The 19,587-nt window shown below is 43.7% G+C and overlaps 1 protein-coding gene across 6 annotated transcripts in view; it reads left to right on the forward strand.

The window, feature by feature from the left end:
* The window catches only part of LOC131881812 (disintegrin and metalloproteinase domain-containing protein 11-like), a 31,584-nt gene that overhangs the window by 6,953 nt on the left and 5,044 nt on the right, over positions 1 to 19,587 (forward strand). For all 6 annotated transcript variants that reach the window (XM_059228776.1, XM_059228771.1, XM_059228774.1 and 3 more), the window contains exons 2-17: positions 5,431 to 5,731; positions 6,659 to 6,748; positions 6,830 to 7,029; positions 7,682 to 7,764; positions 10,500 to 10,569; positions 13,701 to 13,865; positions 14,012 to 14,260; positions 14,545 to 14,619; positions 15,661 to 15,839; positions 15,903 to 16,072; positions 16,640 to 16,977; positions 17,044 to 17,351; positions 17,430 to 17,622; positions 17,695 to 17,790; positions 17,876 to 18,044; positions 19,413 to 19,512. In XM_059228776.1, the coding sequence (XP_059084759.1) occupies positions 5,617 to 5,731; positions 6,659 to 6,748; positions 6,830 to 7,029; positions 7,682 to 7,764; positions 10,500 to 10,569; positions 13,701 to 13,865; positions 14,012 to 14,260; positions 14,545 to 14,619; positions 15,661 to 15,839; positions 15,903 to 16,072; positions 16,640 to 16,977; positions 17,044 to 17,351; positions 17,430 to 17,622; positions 17,695 to 17,790; positions 17,876 to 18,044; positions 19,413 to 19,512 (2,600 nt within the window). In that variant the 5' untranslated portion in view covers positions 5,431 to 5,616. The remainder of the gene's footprint in view (positions 1 to 5,430; positions 5,732 to 6,658; positions 6,749 to 6,829; positions 7,030 to 7,681; positions 7,765 to 10,499; positions 10,570 to 13,700; positions 13,866 to 14,011; positions 14,261 to 14,544; positions 14,620 to 15,660; positions 15,840 to 15,902; positions 16,073 to 16,639; positions 16,978 to 17,043; positions 17,352 to 17,429; positions 17,623 to 17,694; positions 17,791 to 17,875; positions 18,045 to 19,412; positions 19,513 to 19,587) is intronic.

Raw genomic sequence — 19,587 nt, forward strand, 5'->3', positions numbered from 1 at the left:
CAAAAGGTTCATGTCTCGTTTTGACATATTACCCAAATTGTTCCACAACGTGTTCCCCGAAAGTAGGCGATCGAACTTTGCTCTCATACAAAAAGCGGTGCGGGCAAGTGCAAATTTGAGAAAATCCCACCCAACTTACCTTGCGCCTCGGCGAACCGTTTCAATTTCGAATCGACCCAAGTCCCTCAAGGCCGGGGACTTTGTTAAGGTAAGGGCTTCAAGAACACTGAGGAGACTTGGAAACAGAATACGGAAAATGGGTTGACCTTTTTTGCACTTGACCAACGTGCTCAGAATAAGTTGCTCGCAGGGTTATGAGATTCCAGATCTCTGAAGGGTAGATAGATAACATGTTGAATGCTGAAGGAAAGGTTGGGTGGAGCAAGGAATATCTATTTTTCGGGAATGCTTAGAAGTGACTGATCCTCTGGTGTCCTCGACATGTCATGCTCACTCACCTTCTACTTTAGGCAAAATGGATGGTCGAGATCCTCGGCTCATCTCAACTCAACTCTCCCTCACTTGCTTTTAAAAGGAACTATCGATGTAATTTTGGGCTCATTCTAGGGGCCTACAGTAACGCTCAATAGCAAGAGAAAAGGTCTTTTCGGACAAGCTTTGAAACCTTTTAGAGCGTTACTATCTCTTTAATTGAGTTGAGGGTCTGCGCTTGTTCTAATTCGAATGGTGGCTTGGTGGCTTGGTCGCTTTCCGCCAGTGGATCCCAAATTAAATCGAGGCAAGAGGAAAAAAAGGGCACAATTAGTCACACTGTTCCTCTTTTATGGTTCACTCTCTCGGTCATAAAAGTGTCAATTAAAATTTCTCTTTACGCACTCTTTGGTGGCCTCTTTTCGGCACTTTGGGAATCTACAAAGTGTTAAACCATTGGGAATCAGGAAAGGTTTTATTGGACATTGTTGAAGCACTCGCAACCCGCTTTTTTACAAACAAAACTTGTTGAGCTATGAAAAATGACTCGAAAAGACCCTCGGTTAGATGACTAATTGGAAATGAAAATGAAAGACAAGGAAAAATGCTGTTAAGTGCATGATCTTGTTCTTTCTCTGTGTCCCTTCAGGGCCAATGGAGGCTTTTCCGATTGAAATGAGGGGCCTTACAGGCACACATTTTCAATAAGTAGGCAACACTGTTTGAGGTTGAGAAAATGTTAAGGAGGGTCAGGCGATGTACTAGCGTAGGGCCTTTTTTCCTGCGGAAGCTAATCTAACTGATGAAAATCTGACGAATTTATATTGTCCTTCCCAAGTTCTACTCATAAGCTAACAAGTGATGACAAAGCCTTTTTCATTAGATACGATCGTTGGCCTTTCTGTCTGTCTGTTGATCAGTCTGTCTGCCGTTGAAAGCCTCTTTTTTTTCTCCTCGGAAAGTTGAAAAAGAAGGGCTTTCCAATACGAAATCTGTTTCGCCAGACTAGTTGTTGCCATTCTTCTCCCACTTGGTCCCGTTTATGTCATGCAGCTAGATAGAAGGGCTTTCAATATTTAGGGTCCTTTAGGATGGGAGGACTATTGTACGCGGAGAGGAAAGAGACAGGAAAGGCAGGAAAGTCCTTCTGATTCTCCAGTGCTCGAGCAAAAAATGGCAACCCTCAAATGAGGCCAGTGCCATCGAGAAAGAAACCATTGTACGTACGCCATTGGGAAGTAATCATTTTTTGAGGCTCAACCACTTGATCTATTTTTTTTTTGAGGGGGGGGGGAGGTTAGGATTGGAATAGACATGTTTTATCCATAGCAGTTCGTGGCTCCGAGATCGGATCCTTTTCATTCTAATGGGAAAAATAAATGGGTCATGCAGGCCAGAAGAGTCATCTGGCAACACTTGTAAAAAAGAGACCGGTTAAATGCTACGATCCAATCAACAACTGTCAGTCACTATGAAGGACACTCGAAATGACGAAAAAAAACGAGCAGGGTTCTTTTCTTTGGTCGTCTGTGTTTGTGAAAGAGAAGTGGCTTTCCCAGCTTCTTTTCACGTCCGATGGGTGATTGAAAGGAATCTTCTTGTTTTAAGTCTTTATGGTGAGAACGGGCAAGAGTCGGTCCCTTTTCGAAGCTGGCCTCAGTTCAATTTCTCTCCTGTAATAAGCTACGTATGTAGAAGGACCAAAGACTATGCAGACAGCGAGGATTTATCGCCATTATACCGAAACTCGTGCGATAATCCAGAATCAGGGGTTTGGCCTGCCCGGGGTAGTAGAATGGAAAGCACAACGTGAATTCATTTGAGTTGTTGGCCTCAAACAAACACTTTTAGAGCACTGTTATGTCACTCTCAGGTCAATGGTTTCCCAGATATCAACATAAAAGTGGTTGTTTATTTTGCCATTGGATCTATAAATGAAGCTCCAAGTTCAGCTGTCGTCACATTTTGTCAAACAACTATATGCAAATAGGAGAAAGCTCATCATTTAACTCTGATCTTAGGTGCTCTTCCATAAGAACTTGGGGATCACTTCAAATTCATGTTAGTTAACAAGTCTAGGTTAATTTTCTTAAAGAGTTCAGCACACTCCGTGGTGACTTTCTCCATGTTTGTAAGTCATTTTGCAGGGTCCACATATATTTGTATAATGAGCATGCTCAAGTTTCACGGTTTCGGTAGTCATTCAGTCGCAGCAATTCAATTGTCTCAGTTGTCCCCATGCATTACCAGTCGATGAATTCAACTTGTTCCCCCAGCAATAGAAGTCGGCAAATGTTGGCATTCCGAGGCAGAGCTAAATCTATGAAGTAATATAGTCACCCTGTATTAGGGCAACTGTTGCATGAAAGAAAAGGTTACTTGTCAGGCAAAACTGGGCAAACGCTTCTTGTTACCTATATGGTATGATATAAAGATGTTCTTAAAAATCATGTGCATTGCTAACAATTGGAAAAAAAAATCATTTCAATGGCTTAGAAAGAGCCTTATGAGGTGAACACTTGATGCTCGCTCTCTTCCAACACTTGAGATTGAAGGCACATCCAAGAATTCTGTCGCTTAAGTTTCCTGCCTCTGGGGAGCAGTCCGCTCTTTGACATTCCAGCTTGTAGTGTTTCGTCCCGAATGAGCTTTTTCATTGGGTTGTAGCATGGTGATCGTAGAGTTCAAACTTGTTCCAACTATTTACGTAGAGAGGAAGTGGAAGCCTGCCAAAGGAAATTAATTCGGTCTATTTTCCATCATGGCAAGCGTGGCGCGCGGCTGTCCGCAACCAATAGAAAACAATACTCAATGTACCTTCTGAATTCCCACAAGTGCGGCTACAAGCACCCACAACCACTTTCACGTGGTCTACCACGATCTTGTCACAGATTATTTACCCAGAAATGCAAATAAGTTCCTGGATATCTTTCATAGCCTCTCTGCGTTCCAGCCAGCTAAAAGAATTGGGACGGACCCTCGAGAACATGGCCGAGATGTACATATGGTACTATATGTATACGTTGGCAGTCAGTGAGCGGAAGTGGGGCTCACTTCTTTAAAGATATTTGCCTGACCATTGTTTAGATCCTTATCTAGATTCTGCCTCGGTATCTATGAGCTGGCCTCACCATTATGGAACCACTCATGGATCCCAAGACACCCAAGAAGAACACACAAGAGAGCGAGAGAGAGAAAGAAAGAGAAAGAAAGAGAAAGGAAGAAAAGACGAAAGAGAAGGGCAGGAACAGAGAACGAGAACCCAAGGAAGGAGAGAAAGAAGACAAGCAATGGATAAAATTGAGACCTCCGCGGTCCTTCTCACCTCTAACAAACCCGAACTCTCTTGGGGTCCACTCGAGAGGTCAGAGACAAAATTTGAAGCCATCCTTGATCCCTTTGACCCACTTTAACCTAGTTTAACCCCATGATGATCGCGGAGGCTGAACTGACGACTCGATTGGAAGGTTAATGGGCTGCTTGCTTGTGGCTTGAACGAGGCTGTAATTTGCATTTGCATAACCGTTCATGGAACAAGGCTTCGTCCTCTCCGAGAGATGATTGGAACTGACGGAGTGAATGGAGCTGAATGACACACGGACATCCCTTACGATACAACTTAAGACCGTTGGGAAGGATCCCAAAACATTGGAGACCTTTTAGAGAAGATCGAGACGATATATTGGGACACATCCGGGCAGCTTTAGAAATCTAAATAATCTTCCTACTATTATCCAATCTTTGAATCGGAACTCCGGCCAAAAAAAAGAAAATAGATGAAAAAAACGAGAAAACTCGCTTTTGTCTTGTGTTTTATAATTCTGTCACGTTTTTTTTTAAACAAATCGGGATCCTTCGTCACGGGTCTCACATCCATATCAAGTTTCTTTCAATGTAAAAGAAGACATTTGTTACCTGAAAAATATACGACCAGATATTAATTCTAAAATTAGTTGCACCCCCTTTGAACCTTCTTTCCCCCTTCGCTCATCCATGGTCTCTTTAAGATAATGCCTTAGTTCACGCTTTACGTACGTACGTTTTCCACCATAATCTCGTTTCCATTTGGACCTTCTTTTGGATCTGACCAATTTGTTCCAAAAAGTCGACAGAATGGTAGAGCTCGGTTGTATCTTCAGTTGTTTAGTAAAAAAAGGGGGGATGCAAAGGTGCTATTTCTTACTGTTCCCTGCTGGATACATTTAAATGGAAACGAGGATTTAATGTTTTCCGTCTTCCTTCCGTTTGGTCCATACGTTGGCTCATATGAATAGGCCAGGCTGCCTTATCGCATGCAATCCTGGGAGACAAATTGAAACCCAAATTGTTTCTTGCCGGGACACGAAATTGTTATCTAAATTGGAACCACTGCGCTCCTTTTTTCCCCCTTTTTGAAAGTAAACGCCCAAAAAGAACTCACCGGGATAGTCTGGAATGCCAAGAAGTAGTCATTGTGAAAAGTAGGTGCTCCTGTTTTCCTTATGATTTTGCAAGTCCATTTTTTCGTCCAGAGGCAGTGCTCAGGTCCATTAATTATCAGGGTATTTGATATTGAATTCAACCGACCACAAACCACCAAAACCATTCTTGACATCTTGTCTCCAAAACTCTACTCCATAGATCTAGCTATCGTCGTTTGTACTTCCAAAATATCCCTTTTCCTTTGACTTAATTTTCTACGCTTAAAAAAAAGACCAAATTATTTTAATGGGCTCAGCCACTGTTTTTTTCTCATTTCGATGAGCTCAAAGCTAATATCTTCCCCGAAGCTTAAACAACAGTACTAGTACTGAACTTACAATGAAGTAACCTATTAAAAACATGTTTAGAGGTTGCTTTCCTGCTCCTTAACAAGGAGACCTAGAGAAACATTTGAGAGATCCGTGCCCTAACTGGGCTTTCGTGGAAGTTTTTCTCTGATCTTTTCGAGTCCTCGCCGTGTTTCATGAAAGAATTATAAGGTCAAAACAATTACCGGCAAATTGCAATCCATTCCAGGTCGGACCACAGCGTCATTTTCTCCATGCGGGTCACGCTTCGCCGCTTGCAAACCATCTAATCGGACCCCTTCTACTGACACGAATTGCCGCTCCTCTGTTCCCCATGGCTTGACAAACCACCTCCAACCCAACAGGATCCTTGACCCCAAGTGGCCGACGCTCCCCGGTCATCCAGGTCTAAGTCATGGGGTCCACCTTTCGATCCACCATCGCCATGTTGGTGCGCCTCGGCTTCTTGGTGTTTGTGCCAGTCACTTGGAGTCAGCACGGCTCATCCAGACCAGCCAATACTAATCCAGGTGAGACCTCCGTCATGTCCACAATTGATATTGGTAGAGACTAGGAATGAGACCGTATAGTTTCTCCTGCCAAGTCCCAACGGTCTCTTAGGAGCATCTTTTTACTCTGGGTTTCAAAGCATGAGGGAAAAAGGGCATCGGAAATGTGAAGTAAGTGACAGAAAAGGAAGGGGAGTGAGATCAAATTTGGCAACCTCAATTTACTTGCCATTGTTGTGTCTCATAAACATCCAGAGTCATTTGGTCCGTGACGAAACAGGGCTTTAAAACATCTTAAGTCATTTGTGCACCTATTAAAGTCCAAATGAACACCAATTTTGTCTGCCTATTTTTGCTCCATATAGTCACGTCAGCTGATCGTCTTGGCGGGAGTTTTGAAATTGTTCTCTTTCACATTTGATAATGAGATATTAAATATCCTCATTGGAACAAACCAACTGATAAATGTTTTAGATTGCCGGAATGGACACAAAGGTCCAATCTGGGGGTTCCAGTACACCCTTCGAAGGACAACTCACAAATACAGACTACACATTAGGCACTGGTCTCAATAAGTGTGAACCAAATGTGCCCTGCATCTTTCAAATTAAGAGGATATCTTAAGAGAAGGACACATTTACCTCCATTCGGAGCTAAGGCTCTTCTTTTCCTACGTGGATTATTATAGTGTCATGGGTCTGACAAGAAGTGCCCGTAATATAATAAGGCCTTGTCTCAAATTACTGCCTCTGTGTTCCACTGTCCGATCACTCTGCGCCTCAGGACTCCTCTGAATGTGCTCATCAAGGTCCATTCTTGGGCTCTCTTTTTATGGTCAGACAAACAAATCATAGTGAGCAAGCCCCATCTTACGACAATACTTCAAAGGTCAACAAAGCCACCAAACCAACTAAGCGCGAAGCTAAACCAACCTATTTCGTATTACAGGAAGCCTCTACATGGGATCGGAAGGAAGTCCAGGCACCTTGGGGTTGGATGAAAGCAATTACGATTTGATTCTCGACGAATCTCCTCGGGGTAAGGCTTTAAGCGAAACGACAAAAGCGCAAGAATTGACCCCATTTCAACCACCAACTCTAACTTGGGTTGTCATTCCAGGAGAAGTCGAGCGGCTGCTTCGAGACCACAAACAGAACCAGGACTTGGTTCGCAACCTAGGCTCACGTTACTATCAGGTGGTGTATCCGTTACAAGTCGGAAACCGAGAGATGACCGGCGTGTCCACCAGAGAAATCAACACTTTCGGCGCCACATTTGGGGGTCGAGGAGTCAACGAGCCACCAGATAGAGCACCAATAGTAAGCACATCTAAATAGACCAAGTTTTCCTAAGTGAAAGACTGGACACTGAAAATTGGAAATCTTAGATGCTGACTGAGATAGACCATGGCAAGATTTCAATGTCACCATCGCGTAATTGATGGCCAAAAGCTTAGTTTTGTTGCGATGTGAGATTGAGAAAGAAGGTAATCAATTCAGAAAAAGGAGATCGAATTATAGGGCTTACATACACACATGCACACTGTACCGGTACCAATGATGAAGGAATCGCTTCATTCAAGCCTTGACGCAGATTTGGCATCAAAATAAGCCAGGAAAAAAAAAAACAATATTAAGCAAAAGGCCTTTGAAGATCCAAATATGATACCCAAGGCTGAACACTGTACTGGTGAAATATGTACTCTTAGAACTTCTAGCGCCCTCTATCATCCCCTTTGCTTACCTAAAAAGGGCGCTCTCTCATAAAATAAGCACAAAAATAGCTACATACCTTAAGTCAATAAACCAACCAATAGCACAACGGTCTCCCTCATGAAAGGGACCAACTTGATTCCCTCTTAAATTTGATTCCGCTTGCGAACCTGTTTCCTCAAGGTGACTCGCCATGTTCTCATTAAAGCAGCATTTTCAATCTTGATTAATTCAGTTTTGTATCTTCTTCTCATTTCAGTCCAGCCAAAAGCATTTTCGACGCACATCGTTGCTGATCAGGGCGTTTCAGCACAAATTCATCCTCGAAATGGAGCTCAACACGTAAGTTCATCCCATTTTCACGGCATGTCCACGAATCGCACATTGCACGAAGAGCCTCTTTGGAGCACCCTATGTTCCATGGTCACCATTCGTCGAAATGTGATAGGCAGACTTTCTGGCGAAATGTCAGACATGCCCCGATATTCCCACTACAACGGTTCTTTTTGGTCTTGATCCTCTTCGTTCCGATTACTTCATTAGAAGTGGAGGTTCCGGCAAAAAAGAAATATCTCATTACTTTGATGTTGCCTCCTCGTTCTCTGTTCCCACTCTCTCATGATTGAACAAAGCTGGATAGAGACACTTGATATATGAGCTGAGACCAATGCTATTAGAATCAGCTATCCAGAAGGTACAAGAGCCAGTATTAGTATTGTCTGCAACACGAAGTACGTAGATCAAGGCCAAGACACTTAGCGGTCAAATCAAGAGCCCTGGCTAATGCGCGAATTGAAACTTTTGACTTGAATCGACCATTTGGGTTCTGCAGACAACGGTCTGGACACATCACTCATGAGTTATGACTAGGGAGGGGCAAAAAGTGCAAAACAGCAAAGACTTGAAGAGAGCAAAAGGTGCAAGAAAATAAGCCTTAAAGTGCAAAAAGGCCCGATGTGATGATTGGCTTTGCCCGCCAAGTGAGGCTCACCCCTCCAACCCTAAAAAAAAGGAAAAAATAGAATAAAATTGGTACAAAAAAGCCAATTTTTGCCTCGATTTCGGACAAAATTGAGATCAATTTGCTATGCCTGAGGCCAATGAATGGTTCCCCTTGCCTATTTTTCCTTTTTCCACCAACACATCTGCAGCATTAATCTAATTGAAGAAAAGATGAAATTTATCATTTTCAAAAAGAGAATTGAGTTAACTTGGAAGAAATAAGGAAAGCACCTATTGTACGGTTTTTGGGCTACCCTCATGATATTAACCTCTTGCTCAACTTGTCGCTTTGGACTTGTAACCGGCACTTTTCAAAACTGTTTCCCACTTGCTTCTCAACAAGCATGGTATGTCGTCCATTACAACCATAAGGTGAAATTCTTTTGGTCCTTGTAATTTAATGAATAACGTTAATTGTTCAAAATTTAGCTTTTCACATATCTAATTTGGTGGCAACATTTGATTTAAGATTTTGCAATGAGTTCTAACGCCACGAAAGCGCTAATTTCAGTCAAAGCACCGTTTGTAGGCAAAATATGCCAATAAAAGAGAAAAAGTAGGCTGTTGTGACAAACACTATTTTTGCACTCTTTGCCCCTCCCCAGTCATGACACGCCGACTAAATATTTCAATTGTCACTCAATCTAAAAATGATGATGTCACACAAAGAGAGTGGCCACAAAAATGGACGGGAGAAGATGATCACTTGGAATTTGATTGCAAAAAAGATGGAGCTCTTCATCTCTGATTTTAGAAGCTTCATGGTACAGAGTTTTGAAAGTACATTGTTTTTTTTCACATTCGTGTAATTGAGTTTAAAAAACTGATACAAGCACTCTTTACTTATCTACAAGCTACGTTCTGTAGAAGAAAAAGAACACATGTGACTGACGGCCGGTAGGGGGAAAAAGTGGAAAAAGCCTAACCTCATTGGAAAGGACATGACCGAATCTATCTTTCCTCATTTTGTATGTCTAACAAAGTTTGCCAATTGGTCAGTTTTTTGTTGGTTTGTGTATGATTGGGTGAGGTAACCGAAAATAGGCTCTCCTCTTCTTAGTTTTCAAGTACCAAATGTTCCAAATTGGTTCCTCTTTGAATCCTGCTCTTATTGTGCGGCTCTTTCTCGGGGCCATTGACGGTAGTGCAACTGATGTCAATTTGTCATCTTGTCAGTTTGCTCTCAAGAAGCCTTGTCATGTTCAAAGGCCTCTAGATTTTATGGGGAGTGAGTTTACAAACACTTTTGAGAGAATGGAAAACTCTATCTCGAGAGGCAAGTTTACTTTACATTCATTTGAAAACTTTGTTTTCAATGATTAGCTAAGAGAGAAGAAACAATACACGAACCCCCACCCATCCTTGTCATGACTATGTTGAGAATTCAAAGTTTTTGGAATTATGTGAGCACTCAAGACGAACTTCTCACCACGAGGTTTGACATGCCATCTTTGCATCTGTTTTTGTGAATTGCAACACCTTGATCCACTGCAAACACGAAGGGGACTATTATCATAGTAATTTTGAGAATTGAGACCAACATTAAGTCTGAAGAAAAATCAAATTTCCCGCCCTCAGTTGTTGTGCTTTAGAAAGAGGAAAGCGTCGACAAGCATGAAGAGAATTTAAAAAAACTGAGCAAGTTATTACACTTTTACCTTTAATTGTCACTATAGCAATAGTTTCCTGGGCAATTTTAATCACTGACTCGACAGATTGAGGGTCATTTTTGTTGTTGTTTTTTTAATCACGTTGGTAAGTGTGCTCATTGTTTTGGGTCGAATTCTAAACAGATTTTTGAAAATGTTAAAACGGGGATGTGGTGGACCACAGACCAAGAATATGAAGAAGAATTGAATGCCAGCTAATCAAATGAAAGGAGTTCCTTCAAAATATGCATATTGAAAAAACGTTTGGAACAACTAGAACATAGAATTTTAGTCAAAGGTGCGCGCTTTATTCGTCAATGAAAAAAGCGACTCAAAGTAAAAATGAATCACGACTTGGCCGAGCTCATTCAAAGTCTAATTCTCTCCTTGAAATGTGCTTTAAAACATGTATTTTTTCCATTGCAGACGCCTCCTCGCTCCCAATATTCGTCAAAAGGAGTTTCTCCAAGAAGGAGCCGTGTCCGTTACTCAAGAGGTGAGTTCAGAGTTCATTTGATTGAGAGTTGATGGCGATTTGCAACCATAATTTGACGAATCTCCCAAAAAATGGAGGCGAAAACTCCAACCATTATACATTTTGAGGGATGATTCAATTGGCGCTGCTTTGGATAACTGATCTTCATTTCCTATCCAAAGAGCAATATGCACAGCTAGTAGTACAAAGGGAAATATAGAAACAGGATCACTCTACAAAAGTGAATTTGAAATCGTTCCTTGTTTTTGTCTTTAAAGTGCGTGCTAACATGCATTATACCTTTGGCCTTGGAGGCGTGCCTTCAGACACTGGGGGCCATTTCAAGATGACCATTAAAATGATAACCTGCAAAGGGTGTTTCAAAAGAATGAATTGAGCTGGGAATTAAGTCAACTTTAAAGAACCTCCCGACAAAATATCTCATGTTTTTGACAGTACGATTATATCCAGCATCCATATTCGTCACCATTGGAACTCGCCTCAACCGGTAGATCTACAAAACGAGAAAGAATGTGACAAATATTCTTTGTTATCTTTCCATGCGACAATATTCACGTACAAAACTCCTTCTTTGCTCTCAAACTCTTGACAGTTTGTTACACATAACCCAAAGTTTATGCTATATTCCATTGACCCCTCAGTTGAGGGCAGGAGTTTGAGTAGCAATCTCTAGCAAAACTAGATTGCATAATGCCTTTTGCAAACTTTTCTGATTCACATATGTCAATCGAAGGAGTGTAGAACTTGATATTGGACACTCCACTCAACGACGTGAACCCCAGGCACGTTGCTCAAAAAAGTCCGTCTTTGGCAGTGAGCCCAATCTCGGCACCTTCCTACATGTATATATGTCCATGGCTTCAGAGCAAAAAAAAGTGGAGGGCAAAGGGAGAGCGAGGAGTGCAAATCTTTTGTGTCCATAATCAATCAATGCAGGATCTCTACCCACTTCAAAGTTTGCTATTCCTTCACTCCTCGGAATCGAAAACGACGCCATATATGACCTTCCAAGAGAGAGAGTGAGAGAGAAATAAAGAAGAAGAAGATCATGGTGTGTTCGTACTCGTACGTACGTAGGTCGTTGGAACGAACCTCGTTCCTGAGAGATATGCTATGGAACGGTTCCGAAACTCAAAAGGCAGAATCACACACTCACACAGACAGTGGGTAGGTAGACGCTTGTGAAAACACCCGAGGCGAACTGAGACGAAGAGTCGAGACTGAAATGTTGCCCACCCAGCTGGAGACTCTTTGAATTTTGAGGGCCCACCTTTTGGCATCGATCTGTTTTTGGGTTCATGACCGGCCTTCCCGGGGAAATCAGATGAAAACGAAGCGATCGTGGTTTGAATTGGTAATGCAGTGTTGTGGGCTAATCTGCTAATCTCCCGAAGAGACTTCAGCCGTTCTTTCATCTCGCTTGGTAGGAGATTTTCCTAAGGGAGCGCCAGATTCCAAATAGATCATCATCAGCACCATCATCATCAGAGCTTGACCAGGAGAGGCAGGAAGAGAGAGAAAAAAAAACTTATTGATCAAGGCATAGATTGAGGTCGGTCCCATTTTGTGGTGGGTCTGGGCCAAACTTGGACCGAGGTCATGCAAGTTGCCTCTTCCAATTTTTCCTCTCCTCCTCTACATCCCCAAAAAAGGATGGAAGAGAGAGCGAGAGAAACCGGTCGAGGTTATTAGACAATGGTCGTGAACAAGATGGTTCAAGCGCTCAGACAGGGTTTCAGGTGTGGTTTTGAAGGGTCAGTTGGAGAGAGATTCTTTTTGTTTGTGGTTGATCGCAAGGATATTGATTGAGCCGTTGGCCAACGCGAATACTGCTTAACGATATACCTGATATACCTATGGTCATCGGAACAGAAGTCAAGTGGTTTTATTCAGTAGGGAAATAATGATGGCTGGCTTGTTCCGAAGAGCAACTTGAATCTGGGCCGAAAGAGAAATAGAACTGGGAAAAGGAGCCTCGGGGGGTCGTTTCTTGAATAAGATGAGCAAAGTGGTAGCGCACATCCAAAGGCATCTTGAAAGTCCCTGCCTTCTCTCTCTCTCTCTCTTTCTCTCTTTCCTTCTTGTTCGCTTGCTCGGTCTCTCTTTGGGATCCACTGTTTGGAAATCCACAAGGAGTCTGCTGGACGATAACGAAGCCACGAACTCATTTAACGAATGCTCTCCCTTAAGCCAACTCATTCCTTAATAGGGAAGGATCTTGGCAACCCATGAATTCTGAGGGTGCTAGAAAGTGGAATGCAGAAGGGTCTGGTCCATTTTTATCTGTGCTCGAGTGGATGGATTGGAAAGGACGGAAACTTATTCGTATTCCGTCCTGTGATCTGTCGTTGAAAGAGAGATATCAGCCTGGCTGGCCTCATGTCTGCATGCTTTCGTGTACGAGACTCCCTATGTTCTCGGTCGTTCCACGAACCTTCGTGAGGATTGGGAACGGGCCCCTGATAAGAACAGCTCAGAACTACTACCTAGAACTACCTAGCTAAGAGCAGATGGAATTGAAAAAAGGGAAATCATCATGCATAAGGGGTACGAGTACTTTGTTGAATACCGAAGCCCAGGTTTTGGCAATCCAATTGATCAAGAATAGTCCTGAGGCCAATGGCAGCTGATTATTATGAGGACCAGGTGTTCCCATGTTATGTGCGATCCCTATTCACAACTAGATATTATCATGGCATGTCAACAAGATCACCGGGAGTCTTCATTAGCACCTTCCAAAATGGCCTTTGGCCTTTATAGGGAATTAACACGCGAAAGGCCCAATTTCAAGTTGGCTGTCCTTGAGATCCAAGTGGAAATGTTGTTTTGTGCGGCAATGGCGAGTTATGTGCCCAAGAGGCCCTAGGGAGTTTTTTTGTCATTGTCAAGGGAGTTTAATTGGGGATATATTGCTGCTCCTGGCTTGGCTGGGTGTATGAGTGTGTGGGTGTGGGTGTGGGTGTGTATGTGTGAATGGGTGGGAATGAGGGTGGCGATGTGGCCCGGTTCCAAGTGGAGATGGTGAGGTTGATTTATGACAATGTCATGGATTCGGGGAGAAGAGATGGAGAGAAGTTGGCGAGTCGTAAATCACCACATGTGATCTTTTGTTCTCCCTCCTTCCCTTCCAGGATCTGGAGCACTGCTATTACCATGCCACCGTCAAGGACTACTCCGGGAGCGAATTCATCCCCGGCTCCATGGCCGCCCTTCACACCTGCAACGGAGTGTCCGGCATCGTCCACTTAGGCAACGAAACTTTTGTAATCCAGCCCTTCTATGGCGGAGACTTATCGGTGAGTCCCACTCCCAGATATGATCGATGATCTCGAGGAAACTCTAAGCCAGGGCTCCAAGATCCAAGATCCATTCCAGACCCATTTAGGCGATCCCTTCTTGTGACGATGGTGCCCATTAATCAGTGAATTTTGCCTCATTTTAGAGTAAGCATCCCCATGTGATATACGAGTATTCAGACAAATCTCCACAAGGCTGTGCGGTCACGGGCAACTACGATGCTCCCTCTATCGGTCGAAAGCGGAAGCGGCGCAATGGGTCAACTACCACGGCCTCGCCTCTGACCACCCCGGGAGGTCTGGACCAAATCTTCAATCTCACCTCCAGGAACAAGCGGGACGTGAGGACGGTCAAGAAGTTCATTGAAGTCGCCCTGGTGCTGGACAAAGCTATGGTAGGCCTAGAACGGAGCGAGGAACTGAAAACAAATGAGACTGAGTTCCACCCAAAATGATCGAGAGGGGAGAGGGAAAAGAGGGGAAGGGGGAGGCAGATTTTGGATGCCGAAGAGCAATGATTTTTGCCAGAATGATTCATCGTGTAGCTATTTTCCGTTCTGTGATTAATTGTAGCGTTGCACACACATTCTTGAAATGGAAGAGGCTCTCAAGAGAATGGACCAATGGCCAGACCTGGAAATGGAAGCAAATCTCACAATCCCCTCACTCTTATTTTCAGTTTGATCTCCGAGAAGAGTCTTCGAGGAAAGAAGTGATACATGATGCTATCCAAGTGGCCAATATCGCCGATTTGGTGAGTATACGCGTATTTCTGTTATTAAAGAACCCTAGGAAAGAAAAATCTTGATTGGGACGCAGATTTGCGAGCTGTTGAGGCATCTCCCGAGTTCCATTCAAGCAAACGAAAGAGAGAGAACTCTTAATCGTTGTTCAGGTGTGCCATTGAAAATCCCCTTTGGTGCCATAAATGACCTTAACAGAGAAGAGGGGACAAGGGAATGGCAGCCCTGGGTGAAAGAGAAAAGAAGAAGAAGACGACGACGAAGAAGAGAAGCCCCCTCGAGTGCTTCTTAGATGATTTCCTAGCGGAATGGCAGCGATGGCATTTTGATTAATTGCTCTACTTTCCCTAAATTGTGTCTATCTAACTCGAGTAACCACAACAGGAACCTCAATCGAGCAAAGAGAGCCTCAAGCAGACATTGCAGAGTGTACCCATCACTTTTACAAGAAGATCATAATGCTCCATTAAATAAGTTTCCCACCACTCATCAGATCTACGGTGGAAAGGCAGTCTTTGTTTTCCAAACAATACTTTGTTTGTGAAAGTTCCTGTTTTGAAAAGCACGTCGCAGATGCTTATTGTCACCTTTTCTTTAAGAACGATACACAAAGTTTGAAATATGAAGAATGTTAAGAGAAAGAAAAATCCACCAAGGTCCAACAAGTGTAGCCTTATGCTTTTGATCCACCTTTGGGATACCTCAGAGTACGCAATGAACCAAAAAAAGATGATGCCTACATTCATACCTGTACAATGAGTTGGGAAGCGAAGGAAAAAGAAACCAAGCCACATTTTGTTCATGTTATAGCTGAGGTACGGTGATCACACAATTGCAGCAGGGTTCATGGCAATGCACTGTTGAACTGTGCGTGCAAGTTGGAAATATTTATTAGGCGAGGGCAAACGGTTAAAATAGTGGTTGCAGCGTGCCGACCTGTGCATCCTAATAAATCAATGTAAATCTGGGCCGACAGAGGCTGGATGGCCAAACATTATCGGAGTAACCCCAAAACTTCACGGGAATCATTCTTCTTCTTGTTTTTCTTGCAGTACTTTAAGAATTCTTTGAACACACGTCTATCGTTGGTATATATCGAGACTTGGCAAGACCAGAATCAGGCCGCCGGATTCGCCCGCCAGAGGAGCATCAACCAGGCTCTGGTGGACTTTAGCGATTATGTGGGAAGGAAGCTCTACAAAATCGACCGGGACACGACCCAACTGCTCACGTAAGAAAACCATGGCGGAACCTAACCTTTGAGAGCTATTTCCCATCATATCTTGGTTTGCAGGGGACAAAAGTTCGACGGGGGTCGCTCCACCATTTCCACCGTGGGAACGATTTGTGCCGGAAAGGCAGTGGGTATCAGCGTGGACATTGACATTTTCGAGCCGCACATCTTGGCCGCTAATTTAGCTCATGCCATTGGGCACAACCTTGGATTCCGACATGATGAAGACGGTAAATGAGTATTGGAGACGCGTCCAATAAGGCTTGGGACATAACTAGAAAGAAGGCATACATACGTTCAAGGACGGAGGCTGCTTGGTGAAAGTAATTTGGAAGTTGCGACTATTTTCCCATTGAAAAGGGATATTTCTTCAATGTTTGTTTTGAGCTCTCCCCATGCGCCCATCTCTCTCAAATGGTATATGACATCCTTTTGCGGGGTTTGAAGTGTCTAGCTCTCCAATGTCAAGTGTGTGAGCTGTATTCAAATTCGAGCCCCCATCACGCAATTGGACGCTCTCCGTTTTGCTTGAAGAATGCCAGCATTCTTTGCGAAGCAGACGAGAGCAGCAGAGTTTGACGAGAAAGTGCATTGGATGGCAATTAAGGGCTCACTTTGGCATCAAGATGCTCGTCTCTCTCGACACATAAACAGGCGAAGAATTTCGGGACGTTTGAACAATAGGAAATGTTCCCTGGCTTTGACCAAAAGCAAGATGGCCCTGCAAATGATCATTCATTTGCATTTGATTAATGGAACAATGGTCATATTTCTATGCAAATCTCATTTCGTCATAGGAGCCTCCAACTTTTGTGGATGCCAAGACTGGCACGGGTGCATTATGAAACCAACCGTGATCGGAGAGGAAGGCATCCAGCCGTACAAGTTCAGTGCATGCTCTTCTGAGCAGTTTCAGCAATGGATGGGAGATGGTCACGCTCTTTGTCTCCTGAATAAGCCCAATCAGTTGGCTGACTTCGGCTCTTGCGGGAATGGCGTCATTGATGATGGGGAGGATTGCGATTGTGGAAGCACCGAGGAATGCGAGTCCAAGGATCCTTGCTGTGATCCGGTAACGTGTCGTCTCAAACGTGAATCCGAATGTTCGACCGGGCCCTGTTGTGATAGTTGCAAGGTAGGTGTGTAGCTCACACCAACTCCCTTCTATCAGTGTGACTGATCTTGGTGCTTTCTGAAATAGCTCCGCCCTGCCGGATTTCCATGCCGCGAGTCTAATAATGAGTGCGATCTCACCGAGATTTGCACGGGGTTCAGTGGTCAATGTCCCCCTGACCTCTTTGTGAAAAACGCAGTTCCTTGTCACCAGGGCAAAGGGTATTGCTTCAACGGAGATTGTCCCTTGATGACTGATCAATGTCAGGCCATTTGGGGACGGATGGCCGACAAGGCCGAGGAATCTTGTTTCCAGCAGTTCAACACCGGTGGCACATTTAATGGGAATTGTGGGAAAATCCGGTTCAGTGGACAATACAAACCCTGTGAACAAGCGTAAGTGCCTGAGTTCACACGTTCCCCATAAAAGGAAAATCTTGATTTGCCAAGCCGCTATCATGCCCTCATCTGCAGGAATATTGAATGCGGAACGTTGCACTGCCAGGGAGGGAATAACAAACCCACCATAAGTCAAGGAACATATACAACGCACACTCAGACGTTCAACGGGAAGGAGGTCCATTGCAAGATCATGGGGACCGAATTTAACGACATGGGAGAGGACTATGGGATGATCCAAGACGGCACGAGATGTGGCAATGAAATGGTGAGGAAAAGGCGAGCAGTTTCTGCAAAGAAAGAAACACACGACTATTGGTCGATTTTGCTGACCTTTCAGATTTGCTTGAACCAATCCTGTATCAGTATTCGTCCCATGATGAGCTACACACGGTGTCCGGCAGATTCCCAAAACATTGAATGCGCCGGCAGAGGGGTAAGAAGATTGGAGCACAACAATTTTAAGGCCCTTAAATTGTTTTCTGTTTTTCTTGCTTCACAATCTTATTATGCTCCACTAGATTTGCTCAAACATGAACACCTGCGTATGTGCTGAAGGATTCACGGGTCCGGATTGCTCCAAGGTGTCGACCACGTTGCCTCCACCCTTTTATCCCCCCACACTTCCGCCGATGCATCCAACCCCGGTTTCCTCTTTCATCGACGTAACACCTTCGAACACCTATATACGTAAGTTATACATTGGATATACTTGCCCCATACAATTTGCTTGAACAATTTCTAGTGGATCAAATCAACACAGTCCGAACTGAGACTGACTACGATCTGAAGCGGGGAAGGAACACTGTTGCTATGGTTGTAGGTCTGGCTTTAGTGGTGGTCTTGGTTTTCGCTACTTTCAGTTTGGCGGCAGGATGTATCAGGTGCTTTGACTACTTCAATTCGGGTGTGCTGTGTGAGATCTTACCTAACTATCTTCGACTGACCAGACCGAGACCTGCTTTCTACAAACCATGTTCCAGTAGTGTGGGTAACAGGGATTTTCCTTGCGTATTTTCAGATGATCCAAATAATTGGAAGCCCTCACCTATTCCAGTTGAACATGAGCAACAGAACACTGTGGTTTTAGTCATAATGTTGTTAGTTGGGGTGGCCTCCATATTCGCTTGTTTCGCGTTTGTGGCTATTTGTTATAGGTGCGGTTTGGGAGTCAGACGTGGGAGTCAATGGGGGCAATCCACTTCACTCTCTAAGCTTCTTTTCGTCATATTGGCTGATAATGTTAGGTGTTCTAATGGTGCTTCCGTGTTAATGACTCTGTTCAGTTAGTAATGTAACCAGTTGGCAACCGGAAATGATTGTCCTCAAAAATGTTGCACCATCTCTACCATCTCCAGATTTGATACAGGTCCCAGACATGCTGCTTTACTTTTGTATGCTTAACAACCATCCAAAGAACGCTCTTACAAACATAACATTTCAACCTTTAACTTGTTCTGTTTTTTGGAGCTCAACCTAATTTTGAGGTGTTCGATTGAGACTGTGTGGTCAATTGTGCGTGCTAAGACATCCATAAGGCTTTAGGCGAGCCAGTGGTGAAAACAAGCGCTTGGTCAATCATTTAAGATCCCAACAAACTGCAATCAATGACAAAAAAATCATAATCACCTCCTCATCTCTCTCCATGTGACTAAATTGAATTTCTTTCTTTCTTCTCTTCTCTCTCCTGTCATTACTTCCAAACAAATCCAATCCTGTTCGATGTGGGAACTCTAAAACAAATTGTCACGCAACCTCTTGTGCTGCCTCTGATCGTCTTCATTGGCTTACTGCTATTGCTGATTGATGGCTACCACTTCTACTACAATATACTCAACCAATTTTCTGCGCTACCTCGCAACCTCTTCTGCGCACGTGACTTATCTCTTCGAACTCCGCCACACTTTGGGTGCCTCTCTGGTCTTTGAAATGTGTCCTCACGGAATGGAACCCTATGAACTCAATGATTCTTCCAATTTTACCTGACCGAAACGATCACGTGAAAACCGTCTCAATCATTTATTTACCCCGGAAAATGGCCTGTTTCACCGCATGCAGTGAAAGAGTCCGATAGTGACACAATTATCATGGTTGTTATCCTTGTGGCCAGCGTCGGCACGGTGTTCATGCTCTTTGCCCTCATGGCCTTATGTTATAGGTACTTGAAATTAGTTCTCATTTTTTTTTTTGTTCATTTCGACATTGAGCATGGCTTGCGATAGTTGATCACTCA

This window comes from Tigriopus californicus, chromosome 6, assembly GCF_007210705.1.
Source record: "Tigriopus californicus strain San Diego chromosome 6, Tcal_SD_v2.1, whole genome shotgun sequence".
Classification (NCBI taxonomy): domain Eukaryota; kingdom Metazoa; phylum Arthropoda; class Copepoda; order Harpacticoida; family Harpacticidae; genus Tigriopus; species Tigriopus californicus.